Source organism: Hemitrygon akajei, chromosome 18, assembly GCF_048418815.1.
Source record: "Hemitrygon akajei chromosome 18, sHemAka1.3, whole genome shotgun sequence".
Taxonomy (NCBI): Eukaryota; Metazoa; Chordata; class Chondrichthyes; order Myliobatiformes; family Dasyatidae; genus Hemitrygon; species Hemitrygon akajei.
In genome coordinates, this window is record NC_133141.1 from 16496854 (window position 1) to 16510095 (window position 13242).

A 13242-nucleotide genomic window follows, 5' to 3' on the forward strand; every position below is an offset into this window, starting at 1 on the left:
CTAAGCTAGGGAGTTTGCATCATGTTTGAAATCTGATGCTTAGATATTTGGTACTTTCCCCACTCATCTTCCATCAACATTTCAAGTGCAACTAGGGTTTTGTCGGTTACTGATACAGCAGAGGTTCCTAAGGTTGTCATAGCTGGGGATGGTAATGGGGATAAGCAGCCACTGCCTATAAAGTGCTCCAAATGGTGTGTGACTCTAACAGCCTCTCACAACTGAGTCCAACTCTTGACCTTCACACACAGCTTAGCTACTAGGCATGGTGGAACTGTTGCTACTGACAAGAGAAGGGGCAAAGGTGGACCATTGGTGTCTCAAAACCAGTTGCATTGGACAGGTGGGGCTCATCAGCCTTGGGTGGCAGCCCACCTGGGAGGAGGAAAACTCTGATTTTAAACCTCTACTGCTTTGCAGCCAGACCCACCCATGGGAAAGGCTTTGGGAGTAAACCCCGAGGAAGAAATCCAGAGCCGGGTTCCCTAAGGCAGTTTGATGTTGTTTACAACTTCACTCTGGCGACCTCTGCGACGACACTGGTGCCAAGCTGTATCAGTGCTTGCCCTTCCCTTGGACTACATCAGTGACGTGGAGAGGGGGAGCCCGCCGCACGGGCAGCAACTGGTTCTTCAAACCTTCCCGCCCAGGCTCCTGCCCTGGAGAGTCCACCAGAGACGCAAACCCATGATCCCCTGGAGTGGACGGCTGCTTACTGATACAGCAGGAAATGATCACCACCTTGGGCTAAAAGGCTAACCTTTTAGTTAATTACTAGCAGTACTCCTGCACTTTCTTTATGACAATTGTGTCTGGGCTGTATGAACTTACACTTTTCTTCATCCAGTCCAATGAAGAAAAGTGTAAGTTATAATATGTTATAACTTACACTTTTCTTCATTGGACTGGATACTTTACAACTGGGCAAACAGAAACTTGACTTTTCCATTTAGTTGACAATTCCAACACTATGGAAATAAACTTTGTTACCGTCACGAAGAAGGTGTGTTTCACATTTAACATAACACAATATTCAAATTGCAAGCTTTGCTTTTACTGATGCTCTTCCTGCAGCACATATTGGCACCAAGACTGGAGAGGGAAAATTGAGTTTTCATAACAGCTTCAAATCTGTAAATCATCACCAGCATTATTTCTAATTAAACCAAAAAATAAAAATAAAAAGATTACCTGCTTTCAAGAAATGGTGACTGACAGACATTAGGAAAAGACTCCCCTGCTGAAGATGAGGTCTGTGCCAGAGAACCACCAAGAGAAAGTTGCCCAACAGCCACTGCCCCTCCTGTGGAATACAAAAGGAAAATAGAAACCCTACTCAGTTCCAAGATGCACAAGAAACACACAGAAAATAGGTGGTTATCTTGATTAGAATACGGTTTGCATTACCCAGTCCTTTAAGTTAATAAAAATAAAGGTGAAGTCAATCATAGTAATAACTTTTGTTTGACATGACCACCTATGATCATCTCCTTCAATTAACATTTCACACATTTAAATTCTATCAGTCAGTTCGGGCTGGCCAAAACATCTCCTCCACAATCACCATCAGTGCAGGTGCACCACAGACAGGATTGTGTGCTTAGCCTCTTGCACTGCTCGCTTTACACCATATTTGAGTTTGCTGATGTCACCACCATCGTGGGCCGTATCAAAGGTGGTGATGAATCAGTATATAGAAGATAGATTGAAAATTTGGCTGAGTGGTGTCATAACAACAATCTTTCATTCAATGTCAGCAAGACCAAGGACTCCAGTGATGACTATTGACTTCAGGAGAACTATTGACCAGAGGTCCATGAGCTGGTACTGATCAGAGGATCAGAGGTGGAAAGGGTCAGTAACTTTAATTTCTGGGTGTCACTATCTCAGAGGACCTGTCCTGGACCCATCATATAAATACAATTGCAAAGAAAGCACAATAGCACTTCTACTTCCTTAGAAGGCTGCGGAAATTTAGCATGACACACAAAACAAATGACAAACTTCTATATTTGTGTGGTGGAATGGGTATTGGCTGGCTGCATTACGGCCTGGTACGTGAACACCAATGCCCTTGAGCAGAAAATCCTACAAATAGTAGTGGATTCAGTCCAGTACAGAATGGGTAAAACCCTCCCAACCATTGAGTGCATCAACATGAAACACTGTTGCAGGAAAGCAGCATCCATCATCAGAGAACCCCATCACCCAGGCCATGCTGTTTTCTCGCTGCTACCATCAGGCAGAAGGTACAGTGCCTCAGGATTCACACCACCAAGTTCAAGAACAGTTACTACCTCTCAACCACCAGGCTCTTGAACAAAAGAAGATAACTACATTCTTCTATTGAGATGTTCCCACAACGAATGATCTCACTTTAAGGACTCTATCTTGTTATTTCACGCTCGTTATTTACTGCTATTTATTTATAGCTGTATTTCAAGTTTGTTGTTCATTGATCCTGTTTACAGTTACTATTCTATAGATTTGCGAAGTATGGCCGCAGGACAAAGAATCTCAGGGTTGTACACGGTGACACGTATGTACCCTGGCAATAAATTTTACTTTGAACTTTAGGTTTCTGTACTACCAGGAATTCTTTCCTATTCATATTCAATTATTTATTAATTTGAAACAGTTTAATCAAATCATCCCATCAACACTTTGTCTCCGAAGTATGCTACCTATGCTTGCCTGGGCTCTTAATAACTCAGAGCCTGTCATGTGATTTTCTCTAAGGCTAGCACATCCTTAAGATTGAACCTCCAATGCATTAAACTTTATTTTGCAAGATCTTCTAATGACTTTGAGCGGAAAATCCTACAAAAGGTAGTGGATTTAGCCATACATCATGGGTACCATCTATATGAAATGTTGCCATGGAAAAGCAGCATCCATCATCAGAGATCTTCACCACCCAGGCCATGCTCTTTTCTCGCTGCTTCCATCAGGTCGAAGGTACAAGAGTCTCAGGACTCGCACCGCCAGGTTCAACAGTTACTACCCTTCAACTATCAGGCTCTTGAATAAAAGAGGATAACTACACTCATTCCATTTCAGGTGTTCTCACAACCAATGGTGTCACTTTAATAACCCTTGATCTTGTTATTTCATGCTATTTCATACTCATTATTTATTGCAATTTATTTGTATTTGTTTACACTGTTTGCTGTTCATTGATCCTGTTTACAGTTCACTGTTTACTGACTTGTTGAGTATGCCCACAGGAAAAAGAATCTCAGGGCTGTATGTACTCTGATAATAAATTTTACCTTGAACTTTGGTATCCCTGGCAAGCCCAACATTTAACATCCAACCCTTAAATTGAGTGGTCAGCTTGAGTGGTTGTTTCAAAGGGCAGTTAAGTTTCAAACCATCACTTTGGGTTTGGAGTCACACACAGGCCAGAGGAACTAATGATGGCAGAAAACCTACTCCAACGCAGTAATTTCAGGATCATTAATATTATTCACCTTCTATTCCACAACATAATTCAAAAAGCCTCTCTGTACATTGCGGGGCTTGAACTTGCTAATGGACCAATCCAGGATTCTGGACTTACAACTTATATTGTACTGTATCCCTTTTAGTTTATATAGGCATCTGTTAGTCTCGAGAGACTATGGATTTGTGCCTTGGAAAGTTTCCAGGGCGTAGGCCTGGGCAGGGTTGTATGGGAGACGGGCAGTTGCCCATGCTGCAAGCCTTTTAGTAACTACACTAATATCTTATGATTAAAGCCAATACCTGAAGTCTCTTTGATCTTGTGTAAAGTAATCCCTGAATGTTTAATGTTAATTTATCTCTTCTGTTTTTTTTCTTAATTTAAATTATCAGTTAACTCAAATGTCATGTGTAACCATCAGGAAGGGCAATATCCAGAGTAGTGTGTGTGGCACATGGAGAACCAGACATAAAAAAACATTGAGTACTAAAGAAGCATTTAGGTCATGCCGAATTTCTAGAAAAACCTACTAGGGAAATACTCATATCAGTTCTTGCTGGGTAAGATGTCAGCAAAAAAGATAAGAGCTGGTGCTTTTAAGTATTTAGGTCGCAAATAGCCATAAGAGAGAATCTAAAGAGAATTAAAATGTTATACAGTGAGGAAGGTGCTGGTGCTCCAACAAGGGCAGCTGGGTGTAGAAATAAAATTGTCAAGAGTACTTAAGATGTCTTGAATCTGTCATGCCTCAAGAGTAAAACCCAAGTCCTAGAATAACAAACAATCAGGGACGGAAAGGGCAGAGTGACCTAATGGCGTTGCTTCTCACTTACTACAGAAAATATTTTCAAAGGATGCTAGCAAGAGACTCAGATAGAAAGGAGTACCTTTAATGGTGCCCCCATCTAATGGAAGTTATGTATTTTTGACAATATATCTGATCTTAAACATTAAATAAAAACCTCCTGATTTATTCTAGCAAATGCAGCCTATATTGTTCAAGCCAAACACAAACTCCTTGGTACATAGAACTTATTAAATGTTCAGGATTTCTTTCACTATCGCCAGCAATTCTCTTGCTGTCCTCTTTTGCATCTTGGCAAATTATGAAACATTCAAACAGAGTGAATAGCAAGTGCTTGGAGAAACAGTACACAATCAGATACAGAACAGGCAAACAGGCAGTTAAATAGACAAAGAAGCACAACAGGAAAACTTGGCAACCTGATCAAGCTTTCCCAAGTTTCTCGTTGCATTAACCAACCAAAGTTCTTCCAAAACTGGGGTATTCTACCCAAATATAGCCACATTTAGCACTAGCACACCAGCTACATATTTAATCACGAATACAATCTGATGTGAGACAGACTACAAGAACCCTGGACAGGACAGTTAAACTCATGCTTGCAGAACATCACAAGGGAAAGGATGAGATAATAAGAGTATGAGCTTTCCATGGCTGAAATGAATTGTAGATGAATTGGAATGAAATAAATAATATGCACAAGAATTTTTTTTTTAAAAAACAGTGATGCTCAAACCAATAGGTTCAAGCACAGCCAAGTAATCTATTGAATGGTCTAATACAGCTGATATGTAATAGCTAAAAAAAACTATGAAAAATATGTATTCCCTTTACCAGGAAGTAGAGATTGCTGGCTTAATGAAGGTCTGATGAGTTCTCCTAACCCATGGGAAGTGAGAAGATGGCTTTCAGATACTGTTTTGACACTACTCAGTGTTGATTCTGGAAGTGGATGATTTCCCTGTGATCCCAGAACATCAGTGAAGAGCTGCTGTACATCTTTACTCTCCATTTGTGCCAGTTCTGAATGAAGAAAGAATTTATTCTGGAGATGTAACAGTGAAGCTATTATATCAATTAAATTATTAAACAAATTCTAAACATCAACATGCTAGAAGCTTAAACCAGATTTAAAAGATAAAAACAAATGCATTCCTTTATAGCCAGCTCCTTGTGGGTCCAATGCCTCCTTTCTGGATCAACTAGTTTTCAAGTGGGCATTCACAATCTGCTTTTGGATGATTAGCAAAGGCAAAACAATGCTACACTTCCTTCTGTCAACAGCTTAGAAATTATATCTTAGAATATAGCACCAAAAGTCAGTACCTTTTTGAAATATGACATGGAGAGAGGGAGGTAGATGTGCTCTGAAATTGACCAAAAATGCTCAAGAGTTCCATTGACAACTTAATTGCCAAGAACAATATTGGTTTATATCAAATAAAAACATTCCAAGGCACTTCACATAACTGCCACGTGTATACCAAATACCACAAGAAAGTGTGTTGGTAAAGATGTGGTTTAAAGCAAGGACTTAAAAGGAAGAAAATATAAAGACATGTATTTTCAGATTGGTGGTTAGGTAATAGAATTAATTTTCAGAACAACTAAAAGCAGAGTCAAAAGGAAATGTTATTTTGGGATGTGAGAGTAGCAGAGGGTTGTGTAAAATGGAACAAGATATCAATACCCTAAACATCCAATCACAGCTGGACTGAAGCAGAGATTTTGTCAAGTGAAGTGATGGAGATGGAAGACATCCATCTTTGTGGAGGACAACAAAGGAAAGTTGTTTGGCTGAGGACCAAAGTGTACAGTGAAGCCAAATACAGTCTGGTCAAGATGCAGACCAAGGTTAGGGAAGGAGCAGAACTTGTAAAAAAAAAAGGTATAGTTGCATGTACCTTCAGCCAAAAGCATCAACCTTGGTTCACCCTACTCATAGCTAAAAGAAAGTAGGAAATGAAATGATAATGCATTAGAGACATTAGCAATTCCAGTAGGGCCATTTTCATGCTATTCCAGAGCCAGAATATTGATGGAAAAGATTCAAATGTGAGAAAGATGAATAGATTGGGGGAACAAAACCACCAAAGACTAAAGAATGGGAGATAACATATGGAACAGTAGTTTTCAAGGGCAAAGGAGTTAAGAGTAAGATTTTAGAAAGGCAGACACTGGCCTTTTTGAAGAGAAGCAAGACCAACATCTGGGGAAACAAAGCCATTTAGATCAGCTAGTATACAATTCTGGAACAGGAGTTGAATAATGAGCATTTAGTGAAAATGCAATTCCAAGGAGGAGAATGTGGACTTCATGGACAATGGTTTGGAGAAGGAAAAATTGGGAGGCACAATAGATCATAAAGTAGGGCACAGGTCCAGGAATAGGTATGAAAGGGGAGGAGGAAACGTAATGAAGGCAAAAGTCTATCTATCTATTCAGCTCCTGACACATATTAAGGCCAAGGAAAAAGGGGAATGAGGTTTTTGAAAATCTTTCATGATCAAGAAAATCAGCCAAGAGTTAAACTTTCTCTTCAGAATAACCTGAAAGCAATGAATAATTTGAGATGTGCACAGCGATGTTTCATCTGATGTTGTCTAAGTAATTTTGCTGATAAATGAATAAAACAGTCTGTACTAAAAATGTTCAGGTATGTCAGGTTGTGATATTGGAAACAAAGTTGGGCCGAAACTACAGAAAACAAGATGAGTAAAGTGAATGTTTTATTAGGGAGAAAGGGAGAGATAAGAGTTCAGGAAACTACCAAGCACATCAGTAAGTTTGAAAGTCCAACTCCAGGTGACTTGCTGTCACTTTTAATCTTTCATCCTGCATATCAGTATTCTGAAGGTCAGATGGGCAAAAATAAAAACATACACTAAACATTGAACTGTAACTTTATACATCTTTATCTTGTAAAATGCAGCTTCAACAAATCTCAAAAGCAATTCCACCCCTACCCCAACCTCAGAGTGTTTTTTAAAAAATGCATTAATACCTACCCTCTGTTACGATCTTGTCAAGATCTGAGCTGAGGGCACCCTCCACTGGAACATCATTAAAAGCTTGATTTCGCTTTGAGTTCTCATCAGGATGACTGGATGAAAGCTCATCCGTTATGGATGAGACGTCAATCCCAGCTTAAAGAAAGGAGTACCATGATAAGTTACTGAACCAATTCTTTGGCAGATATATAGACAATAATATTTAGAAGTGAAACGGGGGAAAAAATGTAGGTTGGCTCCTCAAATATAAGATCTGATATGAATAGCTTTCTTTACTTCCAAAGGAAATGACAAAAAGTTTTTTAAATTATGATAAATTTGTGGAGAATTAGTCAAATAACAAATACAAACCCAAAATATGATGTGACTGTTAACATTCACAACAGCGTAATGTCAGCGGCCTTAAGCCTGTTTATTAAATTCATTAAGTCCTATTTTCACTCAGAATACAACGTGGAGCACAACACACTGAGACACTTTATTTATGGCTGTGGAAACAGACTATATGCACAACATACTACAAATAGTGCTTCTTATTATGTACACCACTGAAATTTAATAGCTTTATTACTTGGGAATGTCATCTTCAGCTCACAAACGAAGGTCACAGAACTCACTAATGATTGGCATTTGTAATGTAGACGGTTTTTCTAAGAAGCGGACAAAAACTCCATCAGTGGTTCAGTTGGTAAAGTCACTGTCTAACACCTATCCAAACCAGAGACCTCATGCATTATTGCTGGCTTAACAGTTGGACTGTAATAATTGTCCTCTGAGACCATTGTCAAAAAGTAATTTTTCAAAAATCCTAAAAAGACTCCGAAGAAAAAGCCAAGGATTTACTTTGAGGTAACTTTAAGTGAGATTTCAGTATTAGAAATGAAAACATGCACACAATTTAGATTTCAAAAACAAATCTACATTTCCTAAATAGTTATAAAGCTACAGGCCAACAGGTTCCTAAAGAATCAACAAAATGTATGAAATATTCATAAGGCTACACTAATACCATGTTCAGCTCCTCAATGATAACCTGTCCAGGCAAACCAACTGCAAGTAATCATAAGTGGGTAGTATTTCACAAGATAATTGCAATAAACACAAGCAAAGGGCTGACTGGAATTAAATCCCGAGAAATGCAACACATTTGGGGAGGGCAAAAAAATCTAGCACAGAATAAATGGTAAATTACAGGAGCGCAAAGGAAAACCAAGGAGCTTGGAGCACATGCTCCAAAGATTCCTAAAGGAAGCAGGATAGCTAAAGATGATGGTGCTAAAGATGATGATTAAGAAAACACACTTTTACTTTACAGGCTGATACAGAATACAAAGACAGGAGGTCGTGCTTGAATTGCACAAAATATTAGTCTGGCTGCAGCTTGTGTAATGGGGACAATGCTTGTGGTAATAAGGAAGATGTGGTAGTGCTAGCATTGGTTCAGGAGGAGAAAGACAAGAATTTTGCCAGGGCTGGAAAAGTTCAGGTGTAAGAAGAGATTAGACAGACTGCGGCTGCTTTCCTTGGAACAGCTGAGGTTGGGGACAGATTGAGGTGGGGGGGGGGGGTGTACAAAATCAATAACTTGGGGATACAGATTACAGATAATTGGTGAAAAAATTACAGCAGACAGTGGAGGAGTTCTAAAACACACTCACTGAAAAGGTGATGCCAGCATAAATATTAAATTCCATTTTAAAAGTACTTTGTGTTATAGTCTATAAAGGTTACAGCTCAAGAGGTGAAAGGCTGAATTGCTTTTCTATTTTTTGGTCAACATGGATACCTTGGAATTTGAGTGAAGCAAGAGATGCATACAGATCAAGAAGACAGCATTTCTCCAAGGCTATGAGCGGTGTTCCTGGCAAATACAAGCACCACTACAGGTGCACCTCAACATGTTGAATTACACCAACATTCTGAATTTAATTCAAATGTCTACAGATGTAAACACTGTCATTTGCCAATGGAACTCAGTTCCAGCTTGTGGCATTATTCTGAAATTGTGCTTTTCATGTTCAAATTTAAATACTGGATTAGCTACCAATATTTGAAACATGAACAAAACTGAAATATCACCATTGCAACTGAACTACCCTTGGTTACAATGCAAAAAAAATAGGCCCAAAGCCAATTGCCAAACAAGGAAAAGTGTATAAAGAAAGTTTTACATTGGATACATGTTAAGAACCCAGGTAACAAAAACCAAGGAAAACAAATAACCACCTTAAAACTTTGGAATAGTTCCCATATTTTGTCCCCTAATTTAAACCTTCTGATGGTCACCTTCTGATTTCAGTTCAAATCTCAGGCCAGTCTCTTGGTCAGAGCTAGCTGAATTCATGTTTCACAGAATACATCACTGAGTTTATGAGCCATTTCCAATTGAAATGACCAGACCTCAGAGGCATGGGGTTCCCCTGAAAATCCTAGCTTGCCTGATAATCAAACTATTACCTCCTTTGTATTTACAAATTGTTACTTGTTAAAAATTTGCCTTTGCTAAAAAAAGCTCGTATTAAAATTAATGATGGGACAATAAGCTCAATTCCTTATGCAGGTACTACCTTCTTAATACTTCAGTTTGGTTACTGACAAATTCTCATTTCCCAAATCGTTACTCCAATTCGATATACTGGTATCCCAATTGAGCATAGATCTTCATACAGGCAATCTTCTTGCCTTCACGTGATAGCTTAAGTATTCACCCTTCAAGTCAGTATTCAGTAGATGGACCTTTGGCAGCAATTATACCCTTGAGCCTGTGGGGATAGGTCTCTATCAGCGTTGCACATCTGGACACTGCAATTTTTCCCCATTCTTCTTTACAAAACTGCTCAAGCTCTGCCAGATTGCATGGGGATCGTTAGCAAACAGCCCTTTTCAAGTCCAGCCACAAATTCTCAGTTGGATTGAGTTCTGGACTCTGACTTGGCCACTTCAGGACAGTAACTGTGTTGATTTTTAAGTCATTCCTGTGTAGCTTTGGTTTTATGCTTGGTGTCATTGTCTCACTGGAAAACAAATCTTCTCCCAAGTCACAGTTCTCTTGCAGATTGCATCAGGTTTTCCTCCAGGATTTCCCTGTATTTTGCTGCATTCATTTTACCCTCTACCTTCACAAGCCTTCCAGGACCTGCTGCAGTGAAACATCCCCACAGCATGATGCAGCCACCACCATGCTTCATGGTAGGGATGGTGTGTTTTTAATGATGCGTGGTGCTTGGCCAAAAAGCTCAATTTTGGTTTCATCAGACCATTGAACCTTCTTCCAGCTGACTTCACAGTCTCCCACATGCCTCTGGCAAACTCAAGCTGAGATTTCATGTGAGGTTTTTTCAACAGTGGCTTTTTCTTTGGCACTCTCCCTTAAAGCTGCGACTGGTGAAGCACCCGGGCAACAGTTGTTGTATGTGCAGTCTCTCCCATCTCAGCCACTGAAGCTTGTAACTCCTCCAGAGTTGTCATAGATCTCTTGGTTTCCTCCCTCACTAGTTCTCCTTCTTGCATAGTCACTCAGCTTTTGAGGACAGCTTGCCCTGGGCAGATTACAGCTGTGCCATATTCTTTCCATTTTTTGATGATTGACTTAACTATACTCCAAGGGATATTCAGTGACTTGGAAATTTTCTTATATCCATCTCCTGACTTGTGCTTTTCAATAAGCTTTTCATGGAGTTGCTTAGTGTTTTTTTTGTTTCCATGGTGTTGTTTTTGCCAGGATACTGACTTGCCAGCAGTTGGACCTTCCAGATGCAGGTGTATTTTTACTACAATCAATTGAGACACCTTGACTACCCACAGGTCTCCAAACACAGATCTCCATTTAGCCAATTATGTGATTTCTGAAAACAATTGGCTGTACCAGTGATGATTTATTGTGTCATATTAAGGAGGGGGTAAATACTTACGCAATCAATTATTTTGTGTTTTATATTTGTAATTAATTTAGATCACTTTGTATTCTGTTTTCACTTTCACACGAAAGAGTCTTTTTCTGTTGACCAGTGTCAAAAAAGCCAAATTAAATCCACTGAGATTCAATGTTGTAAAACAATAAAACACGAACACTACCGGGGGGGGGGGGGGGGGGGGGGGGGGGAGGAGGAGGGAACATGTGAGTACTTTTTATAGGAACTGTATTAGGAACTACACAGGATTTATGTATTGTGCCACTGTCTTTAGAAACCATGCATAGGACAGCACACATTCCATCAAAGGCATTAAGTCACAATTCGTAATTTCAGATTTACACCTACAACTTTGTCATCTTTTCATTGTTCAACACTGCAGGACAAGTAGCAAAATAAAATAGAATTTAACAATATCAATTAACAGTAGTCAACTCAACTGCTTGCACATAGATTAGTAAGGATATAACAGTTTCAACTTCCCAAATCCATCAATAATAGTTGATTCTGTGCACAAAAAATACTGATCACAATCTCTCTTTATATCAAAAAATGTCCTGACTCTTCTTTTGTTGCATGTACTTAACACTTCTGTGAAGCAATCAAAGGATGCTGACAACTTTACCTTCATGCATTCTCAGTGGTTCTTACCTAAGCAGGCCAATATTAGAATATATCACAGCCAAGTCAGATACTGAACTCGGCCAAATTCTCAGATGCACACTTTCCATCGGTATCCAGGATTATTGATGGAGATCAGTGGAGAAAAGAATGGGACACAACAGCAACCCAGATGAAATAAGTCAACACTAAGGTATCCTCTGGTCTTTAATGCTAAGGAGTCACCACACTTTGTACGATTGACTTGCAGACCAAGAACCATCATAAAAATTTTATATACGAGACTGGGAAAGCTTTGAACAAACTGCAGAATCAGCTTTTAAACACTATGGTGCAAACAAAATTTGTTTTTTTGTAAACCTAGATATTTAATCTCAAATGAATTTTGCACCAATAATCAGTGACATATACATGCTCATTCTACCAATAATTGCCAAGATACTCCCATGCCTCAACAGTTTTTATATTCAACTCACTACACTTTTACAATACAAATATTTTGATTACATATGTATAAACTATGACGCAGAACAATTTACAATCACAACTGTTACTTCTGAGATATTGTGTGAATGAAAACTGATTTTGACATGCATTTTATAGACAAACTTTTAAGATTTAAGGCAGGAAAGCAAACACAAAAATTATGTTCACGTATGCTAAAAAAAAACTTTTTTTAGCACTTGACCAGTAACTCGCTGAAAAGACTGCTGATGTCACGTGAATATCCTCTATGAAAATGCAAGCAGACATACAAGCATCCAGGTACAAACTACTGATGTTAACACGTGAACACTCAAATAGTGGCGAGAGGGTCTGACTGCTTACCAAAGGGAGAGAGGGAGCTGTCTGCGTGGAAAGGACTGAGATCGAAACCTAAAAACCCAAAAGTACAATAAAACAAAAGGATAAAAATGAACAGTAGCAAGAAAAGCCATTTACTCTTTACAACCAAAAGAGTCCACAACCATCCTTATACAATGACACAGCCCACTGTATACAGCCTAAACCACATAAGTTTCATGACAAACATCAAAGTGCCATGGAGTGTTCCATAATCTCTACCACTATCAGCATGTTAGCCAGAAAACTTACATTCTAGGAATGATCTTCCGGTCAATGTGGTAAACCAATCAAATTGCAAAGTCTAATAAGCTCATAAATGAAACAATAAACCGACATGTCAATTGTATGTTCCTGTCAGGATTAAAGGCAAAGTGAATAAGAATAAGGAACCTTGGTTCTCTACGGATACTGGAATTCTGATAAAGAAGAAGAGAGAGATGTATGACATGTATAGGAAACAGGGAGCAAATAAGGTAGTTGAGGAGTATAAAAAGTGCAAAAAAAAACACTTAAGAAAGAACTCAGGAGGGGTAAAAGACATGAGGTACCTTTGGCAGTCAAGGTGAAGGATAATCCAAAGAGCTTCTACAGGTATGTTAAGAG

General features: G+C 39.0%; 1 protein-coding gene across 14 annotated transcripts in view; it reads right to left on the reverse strand.

The window, feature by feature from the left end:
• Nucleotides 1–13242, reverse strand: part of kmt2d (lysine (K)-specific methyltransferase 2D) — a 235339-nt gene that overhangs the window by 103809 nt on the left and 118288 nt on the right. For all 14 annotated transcript variants that reach the window (XM_073070993.1, XM_073070995.1, XM_073070992.1 and 11 more), the window contains 3 exons: nt 7259–7396; nt 5085–5273; nt 1192–1303 (listed from right to left, as the gene is read on the reverse strand). In XM_073070993.1, coding sequence (XP_072927094.1) covers nt 1192–1303; nt 5085–5273; nt 7259–7396 — 439 coding nt within the window. The remainder of the gene's footprint in view (nt 1–1191; nt 1304–5084; nt 5274–7258; nt 7397–13242) is intronic.